This window comes from Callithrix jacchus, chromosome 14 (assembly GCF_049354715.1).
Source record: "Callithrix jacchus isolate 240 chromosome 14, calJac240_pri, whole genome shotgun sequence".
NCBI lineage: Eukaryota > Metazoa > Chordata > Mammalia > Primates > Cebidae > Callithrix > Callithrix jacchus.
The window spans coordinates 9,006,132-9,029,399 of NC_133515.1; the positions used below are offsets into that span (position 1 = coordinate 9,006,132).

General features: G+C 49.0%; 1 protein-coding gene across 10 annotated transcripts in view; it reads right to left on the reverse strand.

Moving 5' to 3' along the window:
* The window catches only part of LOC118147206 (putative POM121-like protein 1), a 34,560-nt gene extending 11,998 nt beyond the window's left edge, over positions 1-22,562 (reverse strand). For 2 of the 10 annotated variants that reach the window (XM_078348790.1, XM_078348789.1), the window contains exons 1-4: positions 11,743-22,562; positions 10,785-10,986; positions 7,683-10,472; positions 7,276-7,397 (exon numbers count right to left, since the gene is read on the reverse strand). Coding sequence is in view for 3 of the 10 variants with exons in the window: in XM_078348789.1 (XP_078204915.1) it covers positions 21,519-22,037 (519 nt within the window). In the remaining 7 variants the exon portion in view is untranslated. Of the gene's footprint in view, positions 1-7,118; positions 7,234-7,275; positions 7,398-7,682; positions 10,473-10,784; positions 10,987-11,742 lie in introns of all 10 variants that reach the window. The other 8 variants (XM_078348794.1, XM_078348788.1, XR_013526330.1 and 5 more) reach the window with 7 other exon arrangements.
* Between the last annotated feature and the right edge of the window lie 706 nt (positions 22,563-23,268).

Sequence of the window (23,268 nt, forward strand, 5' to 3'; positions counted from 1 at the left end):
TTTCATATGATTGTTGGCCTCATATATGTCTTCTTTCGTAAAGTATCTGTTCATATCCTTTGCCCACTTTTGAATGGGCTTGTTTGTTTTTTTCCTGTAAATCTGTTTGAGTTCTTTGTAAATTCTGGATATCAGCCCTTTGTCAGATGGGTAGACTGCGAAAATTTTTTCCCATTCTGTTGGTTGCCGATCCACTCTAGTGACTGTTTCTTTTGCCGTGCAGAAGCTGTGGAGTTTCATTAGGTCCCATTTGTCTATTTTGGCTTTTGTTGCCAATGCTTTTGGTGTTTTGTTCATGAAGTCCTTGCCTACTCCTATGTCCTGGATAGTTTTGCCTAGATTTTCTTCCAGGGTTTTTATGGTGCCAGGTCTTATGCTTAAGTCTTTAATCCATCTGGAGTTAATTTTAGTGTAAGGTGTCAGGAAGGGGTCCAGTTTCTGCTTTCTGCACATGGCTAGCCAGTTTTCCCAACACCATTTGTTAAACATGGAATCCTTTCCCCATTGCTTGTTTTTGTCAGGTTTATCAAAGATTGTATAGTTGTATGTATGTTGTGTTGCCTCCGGTGCCTCTGTTTTGTTCCATTGGTCTATATCTCTGTTTTGGTACCAGTACCATGCTGTTTTGATTACTGTAGCCTTGTAGTATAGTTTTAAATCCGGTAGTGTGATGCCCCCCGCTGTGTTCTTTTGCTTAGAATTGACTTGGCTATGCGGGCTCTCTTTTGGTTCCATATGAAGTTCATGGTGGTTTTTTCCAGTTCTGTGAAGAAAGTCAATGGTAGCTTGATGGGGATAGCGTTGATTCTGTAAATTACTTTGGGCAGTATAGCCATTTTCACGATATTAATTCTTCCTAACCACGAACATGGAATGTTTCTCCATCTGTTTGTGTCCTCTCTGATTTTGTTGAGCAGTGGTTTGTAGTTCTCCTTGAAGAGGTCTCTTACGTTCCTTGTGAGTTGTATTCCAAGGTATTTTATTCTTTTTGTAGCAATTGCGAATGGCAGTTCACTCTTGATTTGGCTTTCTTTAAGTCTGTTATTGGTGTAGACGAATGCTTGTGATTTTTGCACATTGATTTTATAACCTGAGACTTTGCTGAAGTTGCTTATCAGTTTCAGGAGTTTTTGGGCTGAGGCGATGGGGTCTTCTAGGTATACTATCATGTCGTCTGCAAATAGAGACAATTTGGCTTCCACCTTTCCTATTTGAATACCCTTTATTTCTTTTTCTTGCCTGATTGCTCTGGCTAGAACTTCCAGTACTATATTGAATAGGAGTGGTGAAAGAGGGCATCCTTGTCTAGTGCCAGATTTCAAAGGGAATGCTTCCTGTGTTTGCCCATTCAGTATGATATTGGCTGTTGGTTTGTCATAAACAGCTTTTATTACTTTGAGATACGTTCCATCGATACCGAGTTTATTGAGGGTTTTTAGCATAAAGGGCTGTTGAATTTTGTCAAATGCCTTCTCTGCGTCAATTGAGATAATCATGTGGTTTTTGTTTTTGGTTCTGTTTATGTGGTGAATTACGTTGATAGACTTGCGTATGTTGAACCAGCCTTGCATCCCCGGGATGAATCCTACTTGATCATAATGAATAAGTTTTTTGATTTGCTGTTGCAATCGGCTTGCCAATATTTTATTGAAGATTTTTGCATCTATGTTCATCATGGATATTGGCCTGAAGTTTTCTTTTCTTGTTGGGTCTCTGCCAGGTTTTGGTATCAGAATGATGTTGGTCTCATAAAATGATTTGGGAAGGATTCCCTCTTTTTGGATTGTTTGAAATAGTTTTAGAAGAAATGGTACCAGCTCTTCCTTGTGTGTCTGGTAGAATTCGGCTGTGAACCCGTCTGGACCTGGGCTTTTTTTGTGTGGTAGGCTCTTAATTGCTGCCTCAACTTCAGACCTTGTTATTGGTCTATTCATAGTTTCAGCTTCCTCCTGGTTTAGGCTTGGGAGGACACAGGAATCCAGGTATTTATCCATTTCTTCCAGGTTTACTAGTTTATGCGCATAAAGTTGTTTGTAATATTCTCTGATGATGGTTTGAATTTCTGTGGAATCTGTGGTGATTTCCCCTTTATCATTTTTTATTGCATCTATTTGGTTGTTCTCTCTTTTATTTTTAATCAATCTGGCTAGTGGTCTGTCTATTTTGTTGATCTTTTCAAAAAACCAGCTCTTGGATTTATTGATTTTTTGAAGGGTTTTTCGTGTCTCAATCTCCTTCAGCTCAGCTCTGATCTTAGTTATTTCTTGTCTTCTGCTGGGTTTTGAGTTTTTTTGATCTTGCTCCTCTAGCTCTTTCAATTTTGACGATAGGGTGTCAATTTTGGATCTCTCCATTCTCCTCATATGGGCACTTATTGCTATATACTTTCCTCTAGAGACTGCTTTAAATGTGTCCCAGAGGTTCTGGCATGTTGTGTCTTCGTTCTCATTGGTTTCGAAGAACTTCTTTATTTCTGCCTTCATTTCGTTGTTTGCCCAGTCAACATTCAAGAGCCAGTTGTTCAGTTTCCATGAAGCTGTGCGGTTCTGGGTCTGTTTCTGAATTCTGAGTTCTAACTTGATTGCACTATGGTCTGAGAGGCTGTTTGTTATGATTTCAGTTGTTTTGCATTTGTTGAGCAGTGCTTTACTTCCAATTATGTGGTCAATTTTAGAGTAGGTGTGATGTGGTGCTGAGAAGAATGTGTATTCTGTGGATTTGGGGTGGAGAGTTCTGTAAATGTCTATCAGGTTTGCTTGCTCCAGGTCTGAGTTCAAGCCCTGGATATCCTTGTTGATTTTTTGTCTGGTTGATCTGTCTAGTATTGACAGTGGAGTGTTAAAGTCTCCCACTATTATTGTGTGGGAGTCTAAGTCCTTTTGTAAGTCCTTAAGAACTTGCCTTATGTATCTGGGTGCTCCTGCATTGGGTCCATATATGTTTAGGATCGTTAGCTCTTCTTGTTGTATCGATCCGTTTACCATTATGTAATGGCCTTCTTTGTCTCTTTTGATCTTTGTTGCTTTAAAGTCTATTTTATCAGAGATGAGAATTGCAACTCCTGCTTTTTTTTGCTCTCCATTTGCTTGGTAAATCTTCCTCCATCCCTTTATTTTGAGCCTTTGTGTATCCTTGCATGTGAGATGGGTTTCCTGGATACAGCACACTGATGGGTTTTGGATTTTTATCCAATTTGCCAGTCTGTGTCTTTTGATTGGTGCATTTAGTCCATTTACATTTAGGGTTAATATTGTTATGTGTGAATTTGATACTGCCATTTTGATGCTAAGTGGCTGTTTTGCCTGTTAGTTGTTGTAGATTCTTCATTATGTTGATGCTCTTTAGCATTCAGTGTGATTTTGGAATGGCTGGTACCGGCTGATCCTTTCTATGTGTAGTGCCTCTTTTAGGAGCGCTTGTAAAGCAGGCCTGGTGGTGACAAAATCTCTGAGTACTTGCTTGTTCGCAAAGGATTTTATTTTTCCTTCACTTCTGAAGCTCAGTTTGACTGGATATGAAATTCTGGGTTGAAAGTTCTTTTCTTTAAGAATGTTGAATATTGGCCCCCACTCTCTTCTGGCTTGTAGTGTTTCTGCCGAGAGATCTGCTGTGAGTCTGATGGGCTTCCCTTTGTGGTTGACCCAACCTTTCTCTCTGGCTGCCCTTAGTATTCTCTCCTTTATTTCAACCCTATTGAATCTGACGATTATGTGCCTTGGGGTTGCTCTTCTTGCGGAATATCTTTGTGGTGTTCTCTGAATTTCCTGCAATTGAGTGTTGGCCTGTCTTGCTAGGTGGGGGAAATTTTCCTGGATGATGTCCTGAAGAGTATTTTCCAACTTGGATTCATTCTCTTCGTCCCCTATTAAACGTAGGTTAGGTCTTTTCACATAGTCCCACATTTCTTGGAGACTTTGTTCATTCCTTTTTGCGCTTTTTTCTCTAATCTTGGTTTCTCGTTTTATTTCATTGAGTTGGTCTTCGACTTCAGATATTCTTTCTTCTGCTTGGTCAATTCGGCTATTGAAACTTGTGCATGCTTCGTGAAGTTCTCGTATTGTGTTTTTCAGTTCCTTTAATTCATTCATATTCCTCTCTAAGTTATCCATTCTTGTTATCATTTCCTCAAATCTTTTTTCAAATCTTTTTTCAAGGTTCTTAGTTTCTTTGCATTGATTTAATACATGATCTTTTAACTCACAGAAGTTTCTCATTGTCCATCTTCTGAAGTCTAATTCCATCTTTTCGTCGCAGTCATTCTCCGTCCAGCTTTGTTCCCTTGCTGGTGAGGAGTTTTGGTCCTTTCTAGGAGGCGAGGTGTTCTGGTTTCGGGTGTTTTCCTCCTTTTTGCACTGGTTTCTTCCCATCTTTGTTGATTTGTCCGCTGGTCATCTGCGTAGTTGCTGACTTTTCGATTGGGTCTCTGAGTGGACACCCTGAATGTTGATGATGAAGTATTTCTGTTGCTTGGTTTTCCTTCTACCAGTCTAGCCCCTTCGCTGTACGACTGCTGAGGTCCGCCCCAGACCCTGCTTGTCTGGGGTGCACCTCTAGCAGCTGTGGCACAGCGAGGGATGCTACCAGTTTCTTTTTCTGCTATCTTTGTCCCAGGATGGTGCCTGCCTAATGTCAGTCTTTTGGATCTAGAGGGGTCAGGGAGCTGCTTGAGGAGACAGTTTGTACTTTATAGGGGCTTAATTGCTGAGCTGTGAGCTCTGTTGTTCATTCAGGGCTGTTAGGCTGCTATGTTTGATTCTGCTGCAACAGAGCTCATTAAAAAAACCCTTTTTTTTCTCAAATGCTCTGTGTTGAGGGGTTTGGGCTTTATTTTTGGATGTCCGTTGAGGTCCTGCCCAGCTAGGATGCAGACTAGCCACTGTTTGCCTGCCGAGGCTCCGCCCTGCTGTTGTGAGGCTCGCCCTGGCTCCACCGTTCTGCTGTTCTCCGCCACGCCCTGCGGCGGACTCTCTCTGTTGTAGCGGGTTGCCTCGGCAACAGCAGGCTGCGTAAACAGTGGGCGTGTATCTCAGTAGGGACGGGTTGCCTCGGCAACGGCTGGCTGCGTAAGCAGTGGGCGTGTATCTCAGTAGGGACAGGTTGCCTCGGCACCGGCTGGCTGCGTCAGCAATGGGCGTGTATCTCAGTTGGGGCAGGTTGCCTCGGTAATGGTGGACGCCCCTCCCCCTCAGAGCGTCTCGGGCCGTCTGCACGGGGCTCGTTTGAAATCGCGGTTTTGTTCGTCCCACTGGGCCAACCCTAACGCTCTGTTCCTGCAATCCCCTGGGCTGGCCCACTGTCCAAGTCTAGCTCAGTCTCAAGTCCAGCCCTCTCATGTCTCCGGTTGCCGGTTCAACGGGGCACCCGGACAAGTGCGCCCTGTGGGGAGCGCTGGGTAGGGCCGGCTGCCGCCACCCCAGCTGCCGGCTTCGCCAGGCGGAATATCTGCCTGGCGTCCCGCGTCTCCTCTTCACTTGGGAATTTCCCCGTTCCGTGGGCAACAAAGATCAGTCTGGAAATGCAGCTCAGACTCACCTCTCCACAGACACAACGAGAACTCCAATCCTGGGTTGTTCTCACAGCGCCATCTTGAGTCCTCCCCAATAAACAGCTTTCTTTACTAAAATAATTCTCAGGTTGTTCACTGTATAAAGCCCCCCACCACAGATGGTTCCCTCTCGTATATAAAATCTGTTCCTTTTCAAAGGAACAGATTATAATCTGTGCACACTTCAGGATGGGAATAACAATGGAGAACGTAGATATTTTACATACCTGAAATGTTCTATAACAGATTAAGAATTTGGGGATTTTATAAAAACCACATGAACTACTGTGAGTGATACAGAATCTGGCTCTGAAGAAGAGAAAGCCAACTCTGCTGCCCTATCTTTTAAATATCACTTAGGAAATTCAAGGCTGTGCCTCAGCTTGGCCAGGATATGTAACTTCACACTTGCCCTTCAAGAAATAAAGTCTTTCCAGCCAGGAAGCAAATGAATGTGAATGGTAGGATTACTAGGTCAAGGAGCTAAAACTTCTCTATTTCTATTAAACACACACACGTGTGCATGCACACACACACAGAGAAAACTACAAAAAGGGTTCAATTTAAAGATGGTGTTTTGAACTAAACTATGTCTTCCCAAGATTATATGTTGAAGTCCTAACCCAGTACTTCACAGTGTGACGACTTTATTTGGTTGGTGTTTTTCTTCAGTTGGTTTTTTCTTTTTCCCAGCACAGTCTCACTCTCACTATGTTGCCCAGGCTGGAGTGCAATGGTGCGATCTTGACTCGCTGCAACCTCTGCCTCTAGGGCTCAAGTGATTCCTGTGCCTCAGCCTCCCGAGTAGCTGGGACTACAGGCATGTGCCACCACCCCCGGCTAATTTTTTTGTATTTTTGGTAGACATAGGGTTTCATCATTTTGGCCACCCTGGTATTGAACTCCTGGCCTCAAGTGATCCACCTGACTTGGCCTATCAAATTGCTAGGATTACAGGCATGAGCCACCATGTCTGGCCACGGTGTGACTGTATTTGGAAACAAAATCTTTTAAAGATGTAAATAAGATAAAACGAGGTCATATGGATGACCCTAATCCAGTATGACTGGTATCCTTAAAAGAAGACATCAGGACAGAGACATGCATATGGGGAAGGCCATGTGAAGACACAGGGAGAAAAGGGTCACCTACAAGCCAAGGAGAGGCCTCAGAAGGAACCGACCCTGCTGACACCTTGGTCTTGAACTTCCAGCCTCCAGAACTGTGAGAACACATTTCTGTTGTTTATGCCCCCCAGTCTGTGGTACTTTGATATGGCACTCCTAGAAAACTAATAGAGATGGCTAGCATAATAAACCTAAAACTCAGATTTTACATGCAGCTTTAAATATACCAGTTCCTTCTTACATAAAATTGCAGGAAGAATTCTTATTGAAAGTGTTCCAACTGTGTTGTCTACTAAGGTAATTTGCTAGTTTGATTTTATAAGGTTAAGTATTCTCAAATTAAACGTGAAACTAACCATAAAAATGCCATATTACACATTTCTGACACCAATACATTGTTTTAAGTTATATACTAAGTGGGTCAGGAACCTTTAAAACTAACCTACCAGGCCGGGCACGGTGGCTCACACCTATAATCCCAGCACTTTGGGAGGCCGTGGCGGGCAGGTCACGAGGTCAGGAGATCAAGATCATCCCGGTCAACACGGCGAAACTCCACCTCTACTAAAATACAAAAAATTAACCAGGCTTTGGGGCATTCACCTGTATTCCCAACTACTCAGGAGGTTGGGGCAGAGGAAATCACTTGAACTCAGGAGACAGAGGTTGCAGTGAGCCAAGATCGCGCCATTGCACTCCAGCCTGGTGACAGGGTTAGACTCCATCTCAAAAAAATTAAATAAATAAATAAATAAATAGAACTAACCTACCATAAAATGGCATTTCTGTCATTTAATATTTATGGCTTATAACAGAAACTTCCAAGTTAGTTCAGACATACTTTTACTAGGCTTCAAAACAGGCATTTAAAAATGCCACTTGATCTATTTTTAACAAACAAATGAATTTTAAAACTTATACTATAAATGAACATGAAGGCTTTGCAAAGCTGACACAGGCACTTTATAATAAATAGGCAACTACACAAAAATATGAAATCACTGAACAACCTGCCAAGGTGCCCTTTTTCTTGCACCAATGTGTGGAGTGGATCAAGCATCGTGGCATGAAGGAGGTGGGCATCTACTGTGGGTCTGGAGTGGCCCCGGTCATCCAGGCACTGAAGGCAGCCTTTGTCATCAACCAGATCGTGTCGTGATGGAGGTGTGGGCGTCAATGTCCACAATGAGATCTCACAGCGCTCCATGGCCGGGTCACATCACATTCTTCACTGTGTCTTTTTGTCATTTACTGTTTTATTATTTTTTATAAAGAGAAGACAAGAGTTGTAGAAGGAGCTTCTGTAGAAGCCAGTTCTTGAACCATCTTACCCACCCATGCCACTTGCTGGGCAGACCCGGGCTGTCGGGGGGCCTTGGACTTCTTGCCTTGAGGGTGGACATGAGGTGTGGAAGCCTGGGACTCAGTGTGTTCTGTCCACTTCCCTGTGTGAGGATGTGGCGGGCAGAGGGCACTGATGGGACCCAGCTCAGGCTAAGGCTGCACCACCTCCACCTCCATCTCACTACCCCTCATGGATTATTAAGGACCTGGACCTGCCCCAAATGCCAGGGGAGGGCACTGAGAACCCAGAGTGTCCTTGTCCAGCAACTTCAAAGCAACAGGACTTTGTGCCTGTGACCTTTCTTTGGGGCACACACTACCCACCCAGACCAGGACCCCTAGAATGCCCAGCACCCCTGGGTGGGTCATGCGGTAGTTTCAGTTCCCTCTGGAGGCCCAGGATGGACCTGGACTGTGGTGGGGAGGTCAGCTCCAGTGGATCCAAAGGAAGACACTTGTTCAAACACTGAAACCCATCGGATTCTCCCACAGCCTTCCTGCTGTCAGAAGACTGGTGTTGCTATGAACAGGGCAGAGATACCTGATTCCCATGCTGCCCTAGCCTCCTCCTGGACATCACATTGGGCCAAGCAGGGGAGAAATATGGGGATGCACACACCCCTCCATCATTTCTACACAGACGCAGAACCACGCACAGCTCTTGGGAGGAGGAAGATGAGCTGCTCAAAGCCAGGGAGGGACCCGCACAGTGGCCAGTGTGGCAGGGATGGTGTTTTAGCCAAGGCAGGGATGGCAGGAGACCCACTTGGGATCCTCAAGGAGGCCACAGCATTTCCATGTTCTTTCCGGATGACAGGGACGTGTCGATGATGAGTGAGATGGATGTACATACCATCGCAGACAGGCTGAAGCTCTACTTCTCTGAGCTGCCTGAGCCCCTCTTCACTGACAAGTTCTACCCAACTTTGATGAGGGCATCGGTGAACACTGGAGGCCTTGGCGTCATAGGAGGCATCTCCTCCATGTGCACTGCTGCCATTAGGGCTGTGGAAAGTGAGGTGTGGGAACCCAAGCTGTGTCCTTTCTGCCATGGTCAGTGTTTTAACCAGGCTCAGAAAGCAAGGGCCACAACTGAGGCTGTTGTGTAAGTCCTCGTCTGTCCCCAGAGGACTCCTTGTCCTATTCCTCAAGGAGGCCAAGAGAGGAAAATGCTCAGCAGTGCTGTGTTGTGGGGTCCTAAAGTCTGCTGTCCCTCTTCCAGCAGACCAGGGCTGAACGAGGGTCCCCAGGTGCTCTAGCCACGGGTCCTGGCCCAGTCAAGCACAGGATCAAACCTGGCCTGACCCTGAGTCAACCTGGAGGCTGATGTCTAAGCAGAGCACTGGTGTGTGTGGCCCTGCATCCTCTGCATGACCCTTAGGGCAGGCCTGCCTCCCGGGCCCATGCCCAGAGGACCTGGTCTACCAGCCTGAGGTGCCCCTGTGGAGTCTAGGGTGAAGAGAGGGTCTCTGCTTAGTTTGTGGGGCTGGGGCCACCCACCTCCCACCTCCTTGTGTATCTCACTCCCTTTTTCATTCTATGCTGAGCCTCCACTACTCTGGGCTGCCCTCGGGAAGGGGTGGCAACCGCAGTTTCCCATGGGAAGCTCCACCCATGAGCCACTGCTCTCACGCCACCTCCTGCTGCTGTTCTCCAGGTGCTGCTGACCCCTGTGGGGCAGAGAAAAGGGATTCAGGTGGCTCATATCTCACACTGGCACCCTTCACAGTGTCCTCTTTCTGGCCCAGTGCTGTGGGAGTGAGGATGATGATGAGCCTGGGCTGTTCATGAACATGTGTCCTGGGTGCTCCATGTCACCAACTCAGGAGAGGTCTCCAGCTCGTTGTGACCACAAGGAGTAACCCACTGCCTTCTGCAGTAATTTCAGACCCCACTCCAAAGGAGAACTCCATGCTTAACCTGCCCTTGTCCTGGCTGGAGGCCAACCTGCTCACCTTTCTTTTCCTTCTGGACCAGCTGAAAAGGTAACCCAGCTCTCTCATGGCTGCCCAGGGAGGGCTACAAAAACCCAGGCCACAGGGTGCCCCTCTGCTCACATCATACCCCCAGCACCAAGGACCTTTCCCCCCAACCCATCTACAGTCCCTCACTGCCTCTGGGGACCAGCACCACTGCCACCCCCACCCCAGCCTCTCCTCTTTGCTCTGCTCCCCCTTCTGCACTGTGGCTTCACAAAGAGCTCAGAGCTTTGGCCATGGCCAGCAGTGCACTTTAATCCCCCAACTCCCTCACTCCCCAACCGTGGAGGAGACCTCCCCATCAGCCCAGAGCTAACCCCTCGTCCTGAGCTGCTGAGACCCACAAGTACCAGGGCTGGAATCAGCTTGCAGCACAGCAAGGGTTGAGGTCGCTCCCTCCCAGAGGACTCCAGCACGGCCCATCCCCGCTGCCTCTTTCCTGGTGGTGGCATAGAAACAGCACCCTCTGCTTCAGTCCTGCATAGGTTGGTAAGAAAAAGGCAGTCAATAAAAGTCCCTGCACAACCTCACCATGGTCTTTGGCCCCACACTGCTCCAGCCTCAGAGAACGAGAGCAAGCTTTTTGCCAATCCCAGTGGCCCATCACCATGACTGACAGCTGGTCCTTGGAAGTCATGAGCTACATGTGAGAAGACAGGCTCCAGCCAGCCCATGCCACCCCGACCTGACAGAGGTGGCCTCTGCCTGCTACACCCCCAGTCCTGCCCTGCCCAGCTTCCTACTTGCATTGTCTGTGGTGGTGCCTGAGATTCAGAGAGAGACACTTGCCTAGGTCTGCATGGATGAGAGTGTTGGGGAGGCCCAGGTCCCCACTTGGTCCTGCTGATGCACCTTACTGGGGGCTTAAAACCGCCCCAAGTGTTTGGGTGTGGAGGCTCATGCCTGTAATCCTAGCACTTTGAGAGACCGCGGCAGGATAACTGATCCCAGGTGTTTGAGACCAGTCTGGACAATGCAGCAAACCCCATCTCTAGAAAAGAGAAAAGGAAAAATTAGTCAGGCATTGTGGCACACACCTGTAGTCCTAGCTACTTGGGAGGCTGACACAGGAGGATGGTTTGAGCCTAGCAGTTAGAGGCTGCAGTCATCCATGACAGAGCCACTGTACTCCAGCCTGGGTGACAGAGCAAGGCCCTGTGCGCCTCTAAAATAACCCCCCCAAGTCATGCCTTGTCCACATCCACACCCCCACCTCCCATCTTGCTGTAAAGGCTTCATGGCAGCAGCAGAGGACCCAGCACCTGAGCTTGACTTGGGGGCTAAAGATCACCAGCTGTGAGCACCCTCTGAGCCTCTCTCCTCTTTCCCACTCTTTCTGGCAGGTCCAGGTGCTGCTGTACTTCCTGCAGCTGGAGGCCATCCCTGCCCAGACAGTAAGAGACAGAGCATCCTGTTCTCAACCGAAGTCTTAAGGCCCCTGTCCATCTCCCGAAGGCAGATCGATGTCCCTAAAACCTCTGGATAATCGGACCATTGTAGAGTGGGAACCAAACCTTCCTGAGGTGTCCTTGGGCCAGCCCCAAGTATCAGGCCATCTGCCAATGGACACTGAGACAAAGCAGAAAAACAGGTGGCCTGGGGACATCTGGCCAGGTCTGGAAGCCCCAGACTGGCCCTAAACTGTGGTTTTTTACACAGCCACCCGAGGGTACCCCAAGCCAGTGCATCTCAGAGTCTGGGCCAGGTCCTGGGGAACAGAGTGAAGGGAGTGGTTTTAGAAACTTACATGTCTCCTGGATCACTTCTTGAGATGTGCCCTCTCCAGGGAGACAGGAATGTGACAGGATCCCCTCACTGTTGTATCTTGAATAAATGCTGCTGCTTCATCCTCTGGGGTCATGACCCTGTCCCTGTGTGGGAGGGGCCTCTTCCATTCCCTGACTAGGAAACCACACTCCATTTAGAAAAGAATCGAGAGACTAACTCAGCACTGGTAACGTTTTGACTCCATTCACTGCTTTTTTTTTCTTCTTTCCAGGACTTTTGTGCAGAAATGGATCTTTTCTTGCTGTGTTTGTCCTTATTGGAAGGCAGCTCCAGGAGGCCTGTGAAATGTTGGGGGACTGGACCCCACGGGAGGGAGTCCCAGGCTGTGCGCTTTAGGATTCCTCCTCCAGGGAGAGCAACCTCATCCCCAATCCTGACCGTCCTCCTGGCTCATGCTCTCCTGTTTGGCTTCCACAGCCTGGGACTTCTCTGGCTTCCCTCTGCCCACACTCTCCCTGCACAGGTGGCTTCATTTTTCTCTCAACTCATGGAACTTGCTCAACTTCTGTAAAAGTACCCACTTAGTGGTAGAAGCTTGCTGATGGCATGTTTTAAAACTTTGATTCAAATAACCTTTTAATACTTGAATATTTTAAGTTTTATACATAGTTCCTAATTTTCTTTCTAACAGATTTAGATACATAATAAGATCCTAGAATGGCACCATTTTGTCTTTCTCTAAGTGCCTGGCTCCACTCTCTCAGGAGTGGGTTCTGAGGTCTCTGGACTACAGGATATTCAGAAGGTCAGGAAGAAGCCCGGCCTAGGGACGAGGGGCAGGGGGATGGCCTCCTTCCTCGAGCAGACAGAGGCACAGCACCACCTGCCACCCTCTCTGCCAGCACCTGTGTGGGAGCCCAGGCATCCTTTGTAACCCTGCATTACCAGCAGGCTGAAAGAAAACAGAAGCGTGGAGGCCACCACTTATTTTCAACAAATTAACCTGTAAACAATTCCCTCACTTTTTCAGAAAAAGGAGGTTGGGGCAAGGAGAGGGGAGAAGGGAGACAAAACCCAGAGCTGAGTTTCCAGAAAATCCTGCAGGAGAAAAGGATGCAGCTGCCCAGAGGAGGGAAGCAGGATCACACTCAGGAAAGTGTGTGGGGTCCTGGATGACACCAACACCCAGTACAGTTCTGTCCGGTGACCTCTCCTAAGGTGGGGAAGGTGAGTATTCCCTGGATGTCCGTCAGAAGATCCTGCTGAGCATGCAGCATGTTGGGGAGTCTGACACTGGAGCCATTCTCCTCCACTCCAGGCAATTCCAGGCAAGGCAAGACAAGGCAAGAAAAAACAATTCCAGAAAAGGCAATCCCAAACAAGGCAAGGCAAGGCAATTCCAGGCAATGCAATTCCAAGAAACGCAAGGCAAGGCAAGGCAACACAAGGCAATTCTAAGCAAGGCAAGGCAACACAAGGCAATTCTAGGCAAGGCAAGGCAACACAAGGCAATTCTAGGCAAGGCAAGGCAAGGGAAGGCAATCAAGGCAATTCCAGGAAAGGAAATTCGAGGCAAGGCAATTCCAGGTAAGCCAAGGCAAGGAAATTCCAGGGAAGGTAACTCCAGGCAAGGTAAAGTGAGGCAAGGCAATTCCAGGGAAAGCAAATCCAGGCAAGGCAATTCCAGGCAAGGCAAGGCAATTCCAGGCAAGGCAAGGCAATTCCAGGCAAGGCAAGGCAATGCAGGGCAAGGCAATGCAGGGCAAGGCAATTCGAGGCAAAGGAATTCAAGGCAAGGCAAGGCTATTCCAGGCAAGGCAATTCCAGTCAATGCAAGGTAAGACAAGGCAAAAAATTCCAGGCAAGGAAATTCCAGCAAGGCAAGGCAAGGCAAGGCAAGACCAATCCAGGCAAGTCAATTTCAGGCAAGGCAAGGCAATTCCAGGGAAGGCAATTCAAGGCAAGGCAAGGGAATGCAATTCCAGGCAAGGCAACTCTAGGCAAGGCAAGGAAAAGCAACTCCAGGCAAGAGAAGGCAAAGCAAGGCAATTCGAGGCGAGGCAAGGAAAGGAAACTCAAGGCAATTCCATACAAGGCAAGGCAAGGCAATTCCAGGCAAGGCAAGCCAAGGCAAGGCAATGCCTAGCAATTCCAGGCAAGGCAAGAAAAAGCAAGGCAAGGCAAGGCAATTCCAGGCAAGGCAAGGCAAGGCAATTCCAGGCAAGGCAAGGCAAGGCAATTCCAGGCAAGGCAAGGCAGGGCAATTCCAGTAAAGATGATTCCATGCAAGGCAAGGCAAGGAAAGGCAAGGCAATTCCAGGCAAGGCAAGGCAAGACAATTTCAGGCTAGGAAATTCCAGGCAATGGAATTCCAGGCAATGCAAGGCAATTCCAGATAAGGCAAGGCAAGGGAAGGCAAGCAAGGCAATTCCAGAAAAGGCAATTCCAAGCAAGGCAAGGCAAGACAAGGCAGGAAAAGGGAATTCCAGGCAAGGCAATTCCAGGTAAGGTGAGGCAAGGCAACTCCAGGGAAGGCAAATCCAGGCAAGGCCAGGCAAGGCAATATCAGGCAAGGCAATTCCAGGCAAGGCAATGCAAGACAAGGCAGGGAAAGGCAATTCCAGGCAAGGCAATTCCAGGGAAAGCAAATCCAGGCAAGGCAATATCAGGCAAGGCAATTCCAGGCAATTCCTGGCAAGGCAAGGCAATGCAGGGTAAGGCAATTCCAGGCAAGGGAAGGCAAGGCAATTCCAGGCAAGGCAAGGCACGGCAAACAAATTCCAGCAAGGAAATTCCAGGCAAGGCAAGGAGAGGCAAGGTCATTCCAGGCAAGGCAATTTCAGACAAGGCAAGGCAATGCAATGCAAGGCAATTCCAAGCAAGGAAATTCCAGGCAAGACAAGGAAAGGCAAGGAAAGGCAAGGCAAAACAATTTCAGACAAGGTAATTCCAGGAAAGGAAAGGCAATTCACCTGAAATTGCCTTGCCTAGAATTGCCTTGCCTTGCCTTGACTGGAATTGGGTTGCCTGAAATTGCCTTGACCTGCCTTAGTGGGAATTGCCTTGCCTGGAATTGCCTTTGCCTGCCTTTTCTTGCCTTGCCTGGCCTGGAATGCCATTCTGGCAATTGCCTTGCCTGGAATTGCCTTGCCTTTCATTGCCTGGAGTTGCCTTGCCTGGAATTGCATTGCCTTGCTTTATCTTGCCTTGTTTTGCCTGGAATTGCCTGTTCTAGAATTGCATTGTCTTGCCTTATCTTGCCTTGCCTGGAATTGCCTTTCCTGGAATTACCTTGTCTGAAATTACCTTTTCTGGAATTGCCTTGCCTTGTCTTGCCTGGAATTTCCTTGCTTGGAATTGTGTTGCATTGCATTGCCTCGCCTGGAATGACCTTGACTGTCCTTGATTTTCCTTGCCTTGCCTGGAATTTCCTTGCTGGAATTTGTTTGCCTTACCTTGCTTTGTATTGCCTGGAATAGCCTTGCCCAGAATAGCCTTGCCTTCCCTTGCCTGGAATTGCCTTACCCTGTGTTGCCTTGCCTTGCCTGAAATTGTCTTGCCTGAAATTTTCTTGCCTGATATTGCCTTGCCTTGCCTTGCCTTGCCTGAAGTTGCCTTCCCTGGAATTGCCTTGCCTTGCCGTTCCTGGAATTGCCTTGCTTGACATTGACTTTCCCTGCCTTGTCTTGCCTTGCCTAGCCTGGAATTGCCTTTCCTGCAATTGCCTAGCCTGGAATTGCATTGCCTTGCTTTGCTTTCTGTTGCCTTGCCTGGAATTACTTTGACTTGCATTGCCTTGCCTAGAATTACCTTGCCTGGAATTGACATGCCTGGAATTGCCTTGAATTGTCTTACCTGGAATTGCCTTGAATTGTCTTACCTGGAATTGCCTTGCCTGGAATTGCATTGCATTACCTTGCTTCTTTTTGCATGGAATTGCCCTGACTTGCCTTCCCTGGAATAGCCTTGCCTGGAATTGCCTTGTCTTGCCTTGCCTTGACTGGAATTGCCTTGTTTTAAATTGCCTTGCCTTGCCTTTCCTCACCTGGAAGTGCCTTGCCTAGAATTTCCTTGTCTTGCATTGCCTTGCCTTGCCTTGACTGGAATTGCCTTGCCTTGTTTTAGCTAGAATTGCCTTGCCTGGAATTGTTTTTCCCTGCTTTTTCTTGCCTTGCTTGGCCTGGAATTGCCTTTTGGGCAATTGCTTTGCCTGAAAACGCCTTACCTTGCATTGCCTGGAATTGCCTTGCCTTGCATTGCCTTGCCTTGCATTGCCTTGCCTTGCCTGGAATTGCCTGGCCTAGAATTGCATTGCTTTGCCTTACTTTGCCTTGCCTGGAATTGTTTTTCCTTGTCTTTCCTGGGGTTGCTTTGTCTGGAATTACCTTGCCTTGCCTTGCTTGAAAATGCCTTGGCTGGAATTGCCCTTTTTGCCTTGCCTCACCTTGCCTCGAATTGCCTTGCTTGGAATTTCCCTGCCTTGCCTTCCCTCAAGTTGCCTTGCCTGGAATTACCCTGCTTTGCCTTGCCTTTTCTTACCTCAAATTACCTTGCCTGGAATTGGCCTGTCTTGCTTTGTTTTGCCTTGCCTGAAATTGCCTTGCCTGAAATATTCTTGCACTGCCGGGAATTTTCTTGCATTGCCTTGCCTTGCCTAGCCTGGAATTGCCTTGCTTTGGCTTGCCTTGGCTTGCCTTGCCTTCCCTGGAATTGCCATGCCTAGAATTGCCTTTCCTTGCCTGCCATGCCTAGATTTACTTTGCTTGCAATTGCCTTGCTTGCAATTTCAGGCAAAGTGCTAGCTTTGCCTGAAATTTACTTGCCTCAAATCGTCTTGCATTGACTTGCCTTGCCTTTGCTTGCCTTCCCTTGCCTTGCCTAGAATTGCCTTCCTTTGCCTTGCCTTGCCTTGCTTGGAATTGCCTTTCCTGAAATTGCCTTTCCTTGACTTGCCTTGCCTGGAATTGCCTTGCCTTGCCTTGCCTTGCCTGGAATTGCCTTGCCTTGTCTTGCCTGAAATTGCCTTGCCTTGCCTTACCTTGCTTTGCCTTGCCTGGAATGGTCTTTACTGGAATTGCCCTGCCTTACCCTTCCTGGAATTGCCTTTCCTGGGAATACCTTGTCTTGTCTTGCTTGACAGGAATTTTCTTGCCTTGAATATGCCTTGGCTTGGCTTGCTTTGCCTGGAATTGACTTGCCTCGCCTTGCCTTTCCTTGCATGGAATTGCCTTGAGTTGCCTTTCCTTGCCTTGCCTGGAATTTCCTTGCCTGGAATTTTGTTGCCTTGCCTTGCCTTGCCTTGCCTTGCCTGGCATTACCTTTCCTAGAATTGCCTTGCCTTGCACTCCTCTCTGCTTGTGGACCTGGTGAGGCAGGGAGCAGAAAATGTAAAAATTAGAAGATGAGGTGGCACTTGCCTTTATACCCAGGTACTGTTGACACTGAGGCAGGAGAATCGCTTGAACCCGGGAGGCAGAGGTGCAGTGAGCCAAGTTTGGGCCACTGCACTCGAGCTAGAATGACTGCTCAACACTCTAGCTCAAATAAATAAGAAATAAATAAATGTAAGCCTGTAATCCTATCACTTTGGGAGGCTCTGGTAGGTAGTTCACCTGAAGTCAGGAGTTCGAGATCAGCCTCGCCAATATGGAGAAACCCCGTCTCTACCAAAAATATAAATACTAGCTGGGTGTTGTGGCATGTGACTGTAGTCTCAGCTGCTCAGGAAGCTGAGACAGGAGAATTACTTGAACCCAGGAGGCGGAGGTTGCAGTAAGCCAAGATCACACCACTGCACTTCAGCCTGGGCAACAGAGCCAGACTCCATCTCAAAATAAATAAATAAATAAAATTAAAAATTAAAGAAAAATGTGTAGTAAGATTGCAATTGTGCAGCGGAGGCATGCTAGTCCTATCCAGGTAGTGAAGGCAGACTTCATACACAAATCTCACAAGAACTTTTATACCTGCCCCTGAAAGAAAGCCCTGATTGCCTTCCAAAGAAGCAGTACATGGACAAATGCATGGGCTGTCCCAAAGAGCGCTGGAAAGATCAACAGAAAACAGGGAGTGACATGCTCAGCCCTTGAGGCCAAAATGCCCTTTTTCAGAGCAGCTTCCAGAAGACAGTGAGCAGAATCAGGTTGGAGGTCACCTGTGGGTGAAGGGGAGAATGGTCAAATCTGGGCAGGGGTGTAGGAGCCTGGGCATCCTCACTGGAACAGAAGAGAGCTGCTCTGTGATGCTCAGCTGACAGGCAGAGCCTTGCAAATCCAAGTTCTAATGGTACAGAGAGGCCAGGCAAGGTGAGGACAAAGACAGGCAAGCACATGAATGGTTTCCTGGAGGACAGGGCCCAGTTACATCTCTCAAATGGGACCAGATTGGTAGGAAGATCAGCTGCTTTGGGCAACCAAGGTACCTTCTGGGTGAGCTCCCAAACTAGATGGTGCTAGGGGCCCTGGACCAGGCAGCTGGACTGGACATCTCATGGTCCTGTATTCCAGGAAACAGCATCTAACACTTGTCTGGCCAGTTCTCCAAAAGAACCATCCACATGCCATCTTTCCATTTCCCCACTGTTCACAGACTGGGCAGGGCCTGACCAGAAACTCTCCTTTAAGGTTTTCAGTCACTGCCAAAATCAGAGCCCTGCAGTGAGGAGGTGATGTTAACATGTGACTCTGGGCCAGGCGCTGCCTCATGCTGTAAACTTAGTGCTTTTGGGAAGCTGAGCTGGGAGGATCACTTGACATCAGCAGTTCAAGACCAACCTAAGGAACATAGATCTCTACAACAATATAAAAATAAAAATTACCCAGCTCTGGTGACATGCACCCAGAGTCCCAGCTACTCAGGAGGCTGAGGTGGCTGGAGCTCAGGAGTTCAAAGCTGTAGCTCTGATGTTGCCGCTGCACTCCAACATGAAAGACAGAGTGAGGCCATGTCCTGAAAAAGGAACAAACACGCTACGCATATAAGAAACATGCCTGAAAATGGCCAGGCACGTGGCTCACGCCTGTAATCCCAGAATTTTGAGAGGCTGAGGTGAGTGGGTCACCTGATGTCAGGAATTCAAGAGCAGCCTGGTCAACATGGTGAAACCCCATCTCTACTAAAAGTACAAAAATTAGCCGGGCATGGTGGTGGGCACCTCTAATCCCAGCTCCTCAGGACTGTGAGGCAGGAAATTGCTGGAACCTGGGAGACAGAGGTTGCAGTGAGCTGAGATCCCACCATTGCACTGCAGCCTGAGTGAAAAGAGCAAGACTTCATCTAAAAAACAAACAAACAAACAACATACCTGAAAATAATGAAAGCTGTTTATGATCAAGCCATGCCTAACCTACTACATAATGAGGAAACATTGAAAGCATTTCCTCTGTAAACAGGAACAACACAAGGATGCCCATTCTCACCACTGCTATTCAACATCACATAACCAGGCAAGAGGAAAAAATAAAAGGCATCCACATTGGAAAAGAGGACATCAAATTATCCTTATCTGATGAAGATATGATCTTGGATTTAGAAACATGTAAAGGTTCCACCAGAAAACCCCTAGAGTTGATCAATAAATAAAAACAGTTATTGCAGGGTACAGAATGAATGTACCAAAATCAGCAGCATTTCCATACACCAATAATGGTCTAGTTGGGAAGGAAATTAAGAAGGCAGTCCCATTTACAGTAGCAACAAAATGAAAAAAGATATGCCACAGAATAAATTTGCCAAGGAGTTTGAAGATTTCTACAAGGAAAATTGCAAAACACTGATGAAAATTTTTAATAAGAGAAAGAAATGGACAATCATCCCATGCTAATGGATGGAAGAAACTCGTAGCATTAAAATGACTGTACTGCCCAAAGAAGCCTAGAGATTCAATACAACCCCTGCCAAAATACCAGTGTCATCACTCACAGAATTTGAAAATCATACAATTCATATGGAACCAAAACAGAGCTCAAAGAGTCAAAGCCTTCCTCAGCAAATAGAAAAAAACTGGAGGCATCCCATTTCACTACAAATTAGAAAGACAAAGTTTCTGACAAGTGCATGGTAACTAAAACAACATGGTGCTAGGAGGAAAATAGACACATAGATCAATGGGACACATGACGGAGCCCAGAAAGACAGCCACATATTCACAGCCAATTGATCTTCGACACAGCTGACAGAAACACACACTGGGGAAAGGACACCGTCTTTAGTGAATGGTACTGGGAGGGCTGGATAACCACATGCAGAAGAATGAAAGTGGACACTTTTTATCTCACCGTATACAAACATGACCTCCAGATAGATCTGAGACTTGAACGCAAGATACGAAACTAGAAAAATATTAGAAGGAAATCTAGAGAACGCTCTTCTGGATCTTGTTTAGTGGAGCCGTCTAACTTTGGCAGGTGTACAGTCTGAGGAGGCAGCATGTGCATCACGGCAAGAGGAAGAAGATGGGTTAGAAAGGGTCCCAGCCTGGCTCAAGGTGGAAGTGGTGGGTAAGGAAACACCTGTGGCTGAGTGTGCTGTTGTGCCCTGGGCTGGCTGGCTATCTTGGAGCAGATGAGGCTTGGGCTGCAGTTGAAGCAGCTGGACGGGAATATGGACGAACCCGCCTCAAGGTGCGGGTTCCCTGCTGCTGTCCATGAAGGACCACAGGTTTGGGCTGAGTGATGGCTGCAGCCGTAACGGCAAGTTTCCATAATGAGGTGCGACCACTGACCCTAGGTCTGGCCGGGGGATGATGAGAGAGGCAGAAGATGGGTTAGAAAGGGTCCCAGCCAGGCTTCAGGTGGAAGTGGTGGGTAAGGAAACCCCTGCGGCTGAGTGTGCTGTGGTGCCCTGGGCTGGCTGTGTTGGAGCAGAAGATGAGGCCTGGGCTGCAGCTGAAGCAGCTGGACGGGAATATGGATGAGCCCGCTTCAAAATGTGGGTTTCCTGCTGCTGTCCATGAAGGACCACCAGTTTGGGCTAGGTGATGGCTGCAGCAATAGCGTCAAGTTTCTGTAGTGAGGCAAAATCACTGACCCTCTGTCTGGCCAGGGTGGTGAGAGGCAGAAGATGGGTTAGAAAGGGTGCCAGCCAGGCTTGAGGTGGAAGTGGTGGGTAAGGAAACCCCTGCAGCTGAAGGACCACAGGTTTGGGCTGGGTGGTGGCTGCAGTGGTCACGGGAAGTTTCAGTAGTGAGGTGGGACCACTGACCCTCTGTCTGGCCAGAGTGGTGGTGGGAGAGGCAGAAGATGGGTCAGGAAGGCTCCCAGCCAGGTCTGCAGCCCAGGTTGACTTTCTTTTGGTGCGGGGGCTCGAGGTGGAAGTGGTTGGTAAGGAAGCCCCTGCGGCTGAGTGTGCTGTGGCGCCCTGGTCTGGTTGTGTTGGAGCAGACGATGAGGCCTGGGCTGAGTCCCGGAAATATGCAGAGGTGGCAGAAAGGGTGTCTGAGGAGGAGAACAGGGGGCCTGCTGACCTGCACTTCCTCCCAGACACAGGAGGTCTAGAGGGGGACCCTGCAGCAGATGCTTGGAGAGCCATGGGGTCCAGGACATCTTGGGACTTGCGTCTCTCCTGCTGTGCCTCTGTGCTGGATGCTTTAGGGACAGCAGGCAGAGAAGACGTCCCTGTTGCCGGTGAGGACAAAGCATGGGACAGCAGTGAGGCTCTGCACTCCCAGAGGGACTTTTCCTCACCCTGCAGTGCACTATTAAGGCACATGATTTTGGCCTTTTTCTCCAGGTCCAGGTCTTCAGCGGTGACCCGGAACCCAAGCTGTAAGGGAGATGGCAGCCTCAGAGGCTCCCCTCATCTGCATGGCAGCAGACAGAACTTTCGTCTATGAGGCCTAGAGGCCTGAGATGTCGGGGAGCCACTCCTGGGGGCCGGTTTCTCCCCAGGTGCTGAATCTGCTGCCTTTTCACACTGGGCCTGACCCTGAGAGACAGCCTGAGGGCTGACCTCACTCACTGTCTTTGAAGAAGTGAGGGGCAGCTGGCAGTGGGATGAGGCTGGCCCATTCCTCCTCTTTAGCCACGGGAAGCCTCCCATGGAGCTGTAGGAGCTGTGGATGGCATTGTGCTTGGAGATCCCGGAGGGCTGGGATGTCTGGTCAGATGGGATTTCTGACCTCTGGGTATGGAGGGCTCTCTGCAGGGGCCCGGGCCCGGGCGTGGGTATGAAGGGAGAGGGGCCTCCACTGTCCTGCAGGGGTGTACATGCAGACCGTGCATTGCTGGTGCCCTCAGGGCCCCCTTTCTGATCATCGGGCTTCTCTTTGACTCTGGGGTCCTTGTCCTGCTCAGGCATCCCTGCCCCACTCTCCATGAGGGCCCTCTACATGATCTCTGGATGGGAGTGTGGGGTAAAGCTGGGTGTTCTGGGCCACAAAAAGGTGATTACCTCCTCCAGGGCCTCTCTGAGAGTCCTTAGGGCACTGGCTTGCTGCGGTACCTGTGCCTCAAATTGAAGGTAGGATCGCCGGACAGAACACAGGGCTTGAAGGATAAATCCTTGGAGTTGTTTCGACACCAGGCTGATTTTAAGTGTCTGGGTACTTGTAGGAAGGCTTGCCACTCCGTCCAAGGGCAGGAGCAACAGAGAGATCCCACAAGCAAAATGAAGTGAGGGATGCGGGCAGCAGGCTCAAGGAAACTGAGTCCTACTGCTGGGGTCCTCAACCCCAGGAAGGGACCGGGACAGGGATAAAGGGCACAGAGTGCCCAGGTAACCGCTCCTGGGAGCAGTGGGGTATTTTCGGATCGTTGAACTCTGGAGAGCTGGACTCTGAGCGTCCTGCGAGCAATGGCGGCGGGAAAGGGCGCGGGGTTGAAGGGGCGCCTGATAGGTACTGGAAGGAGAGGCGCACGCACAAAAGACGCCAGACGTTAACGGTTTGGCCGGCAAGGTTCGCGCACAAGGCACCTGTTGGCAACGGAAGGGGCGGCGCGCGCGCGTGGTGTACCGTAGGGAGAGGCGCACGCACTAAGGACCTGGGACCTTAACGGATTGGCGCGGCAAGGTACGGGCACAAGGCAGCTACTGGCAACCGTGGGATTGGGGGCGGGTAGGAAGCAGCGCGCGCACTAGGTACTGGAGGGAGAGGCGAGCACAAAGGGCTCGGAATCTTAAGGGATTGGCGTGACAAGGCACGCACACAAGGCCATGATTATCAGTCCACGATTATTAATATCTCTAAGGTTTTGCTCATGCTATCCTCTCCCTTCCTGGAAAACCCTCCCCACCTCAAGGGTTACTTCCTCCAAGAAGCATTCCTGGTGGTCTTCCGGCTGCCGGTTTCCTAGGCACCGCTCTCGCCACAGCCGGGGGCCAAGGAACCTCTTCAGCACCACGGATAGCGCTCGTTCACCCAGTCACAGCCCGCGCCTCAGCCGGCATTGTTTCAGGACCACGGACAGCTCCTGGCGCAGCCCCACCCGGGGCCTGGCGGCAGGGCTCACACACCCCACGCCCTCCATCAGCACCTGGGCACACTTGGGGCCAAGGCCAACAATGAGAAGAAAGGTCCCCCGGATTGCCTTGCTGTCCCCGGAGCCCC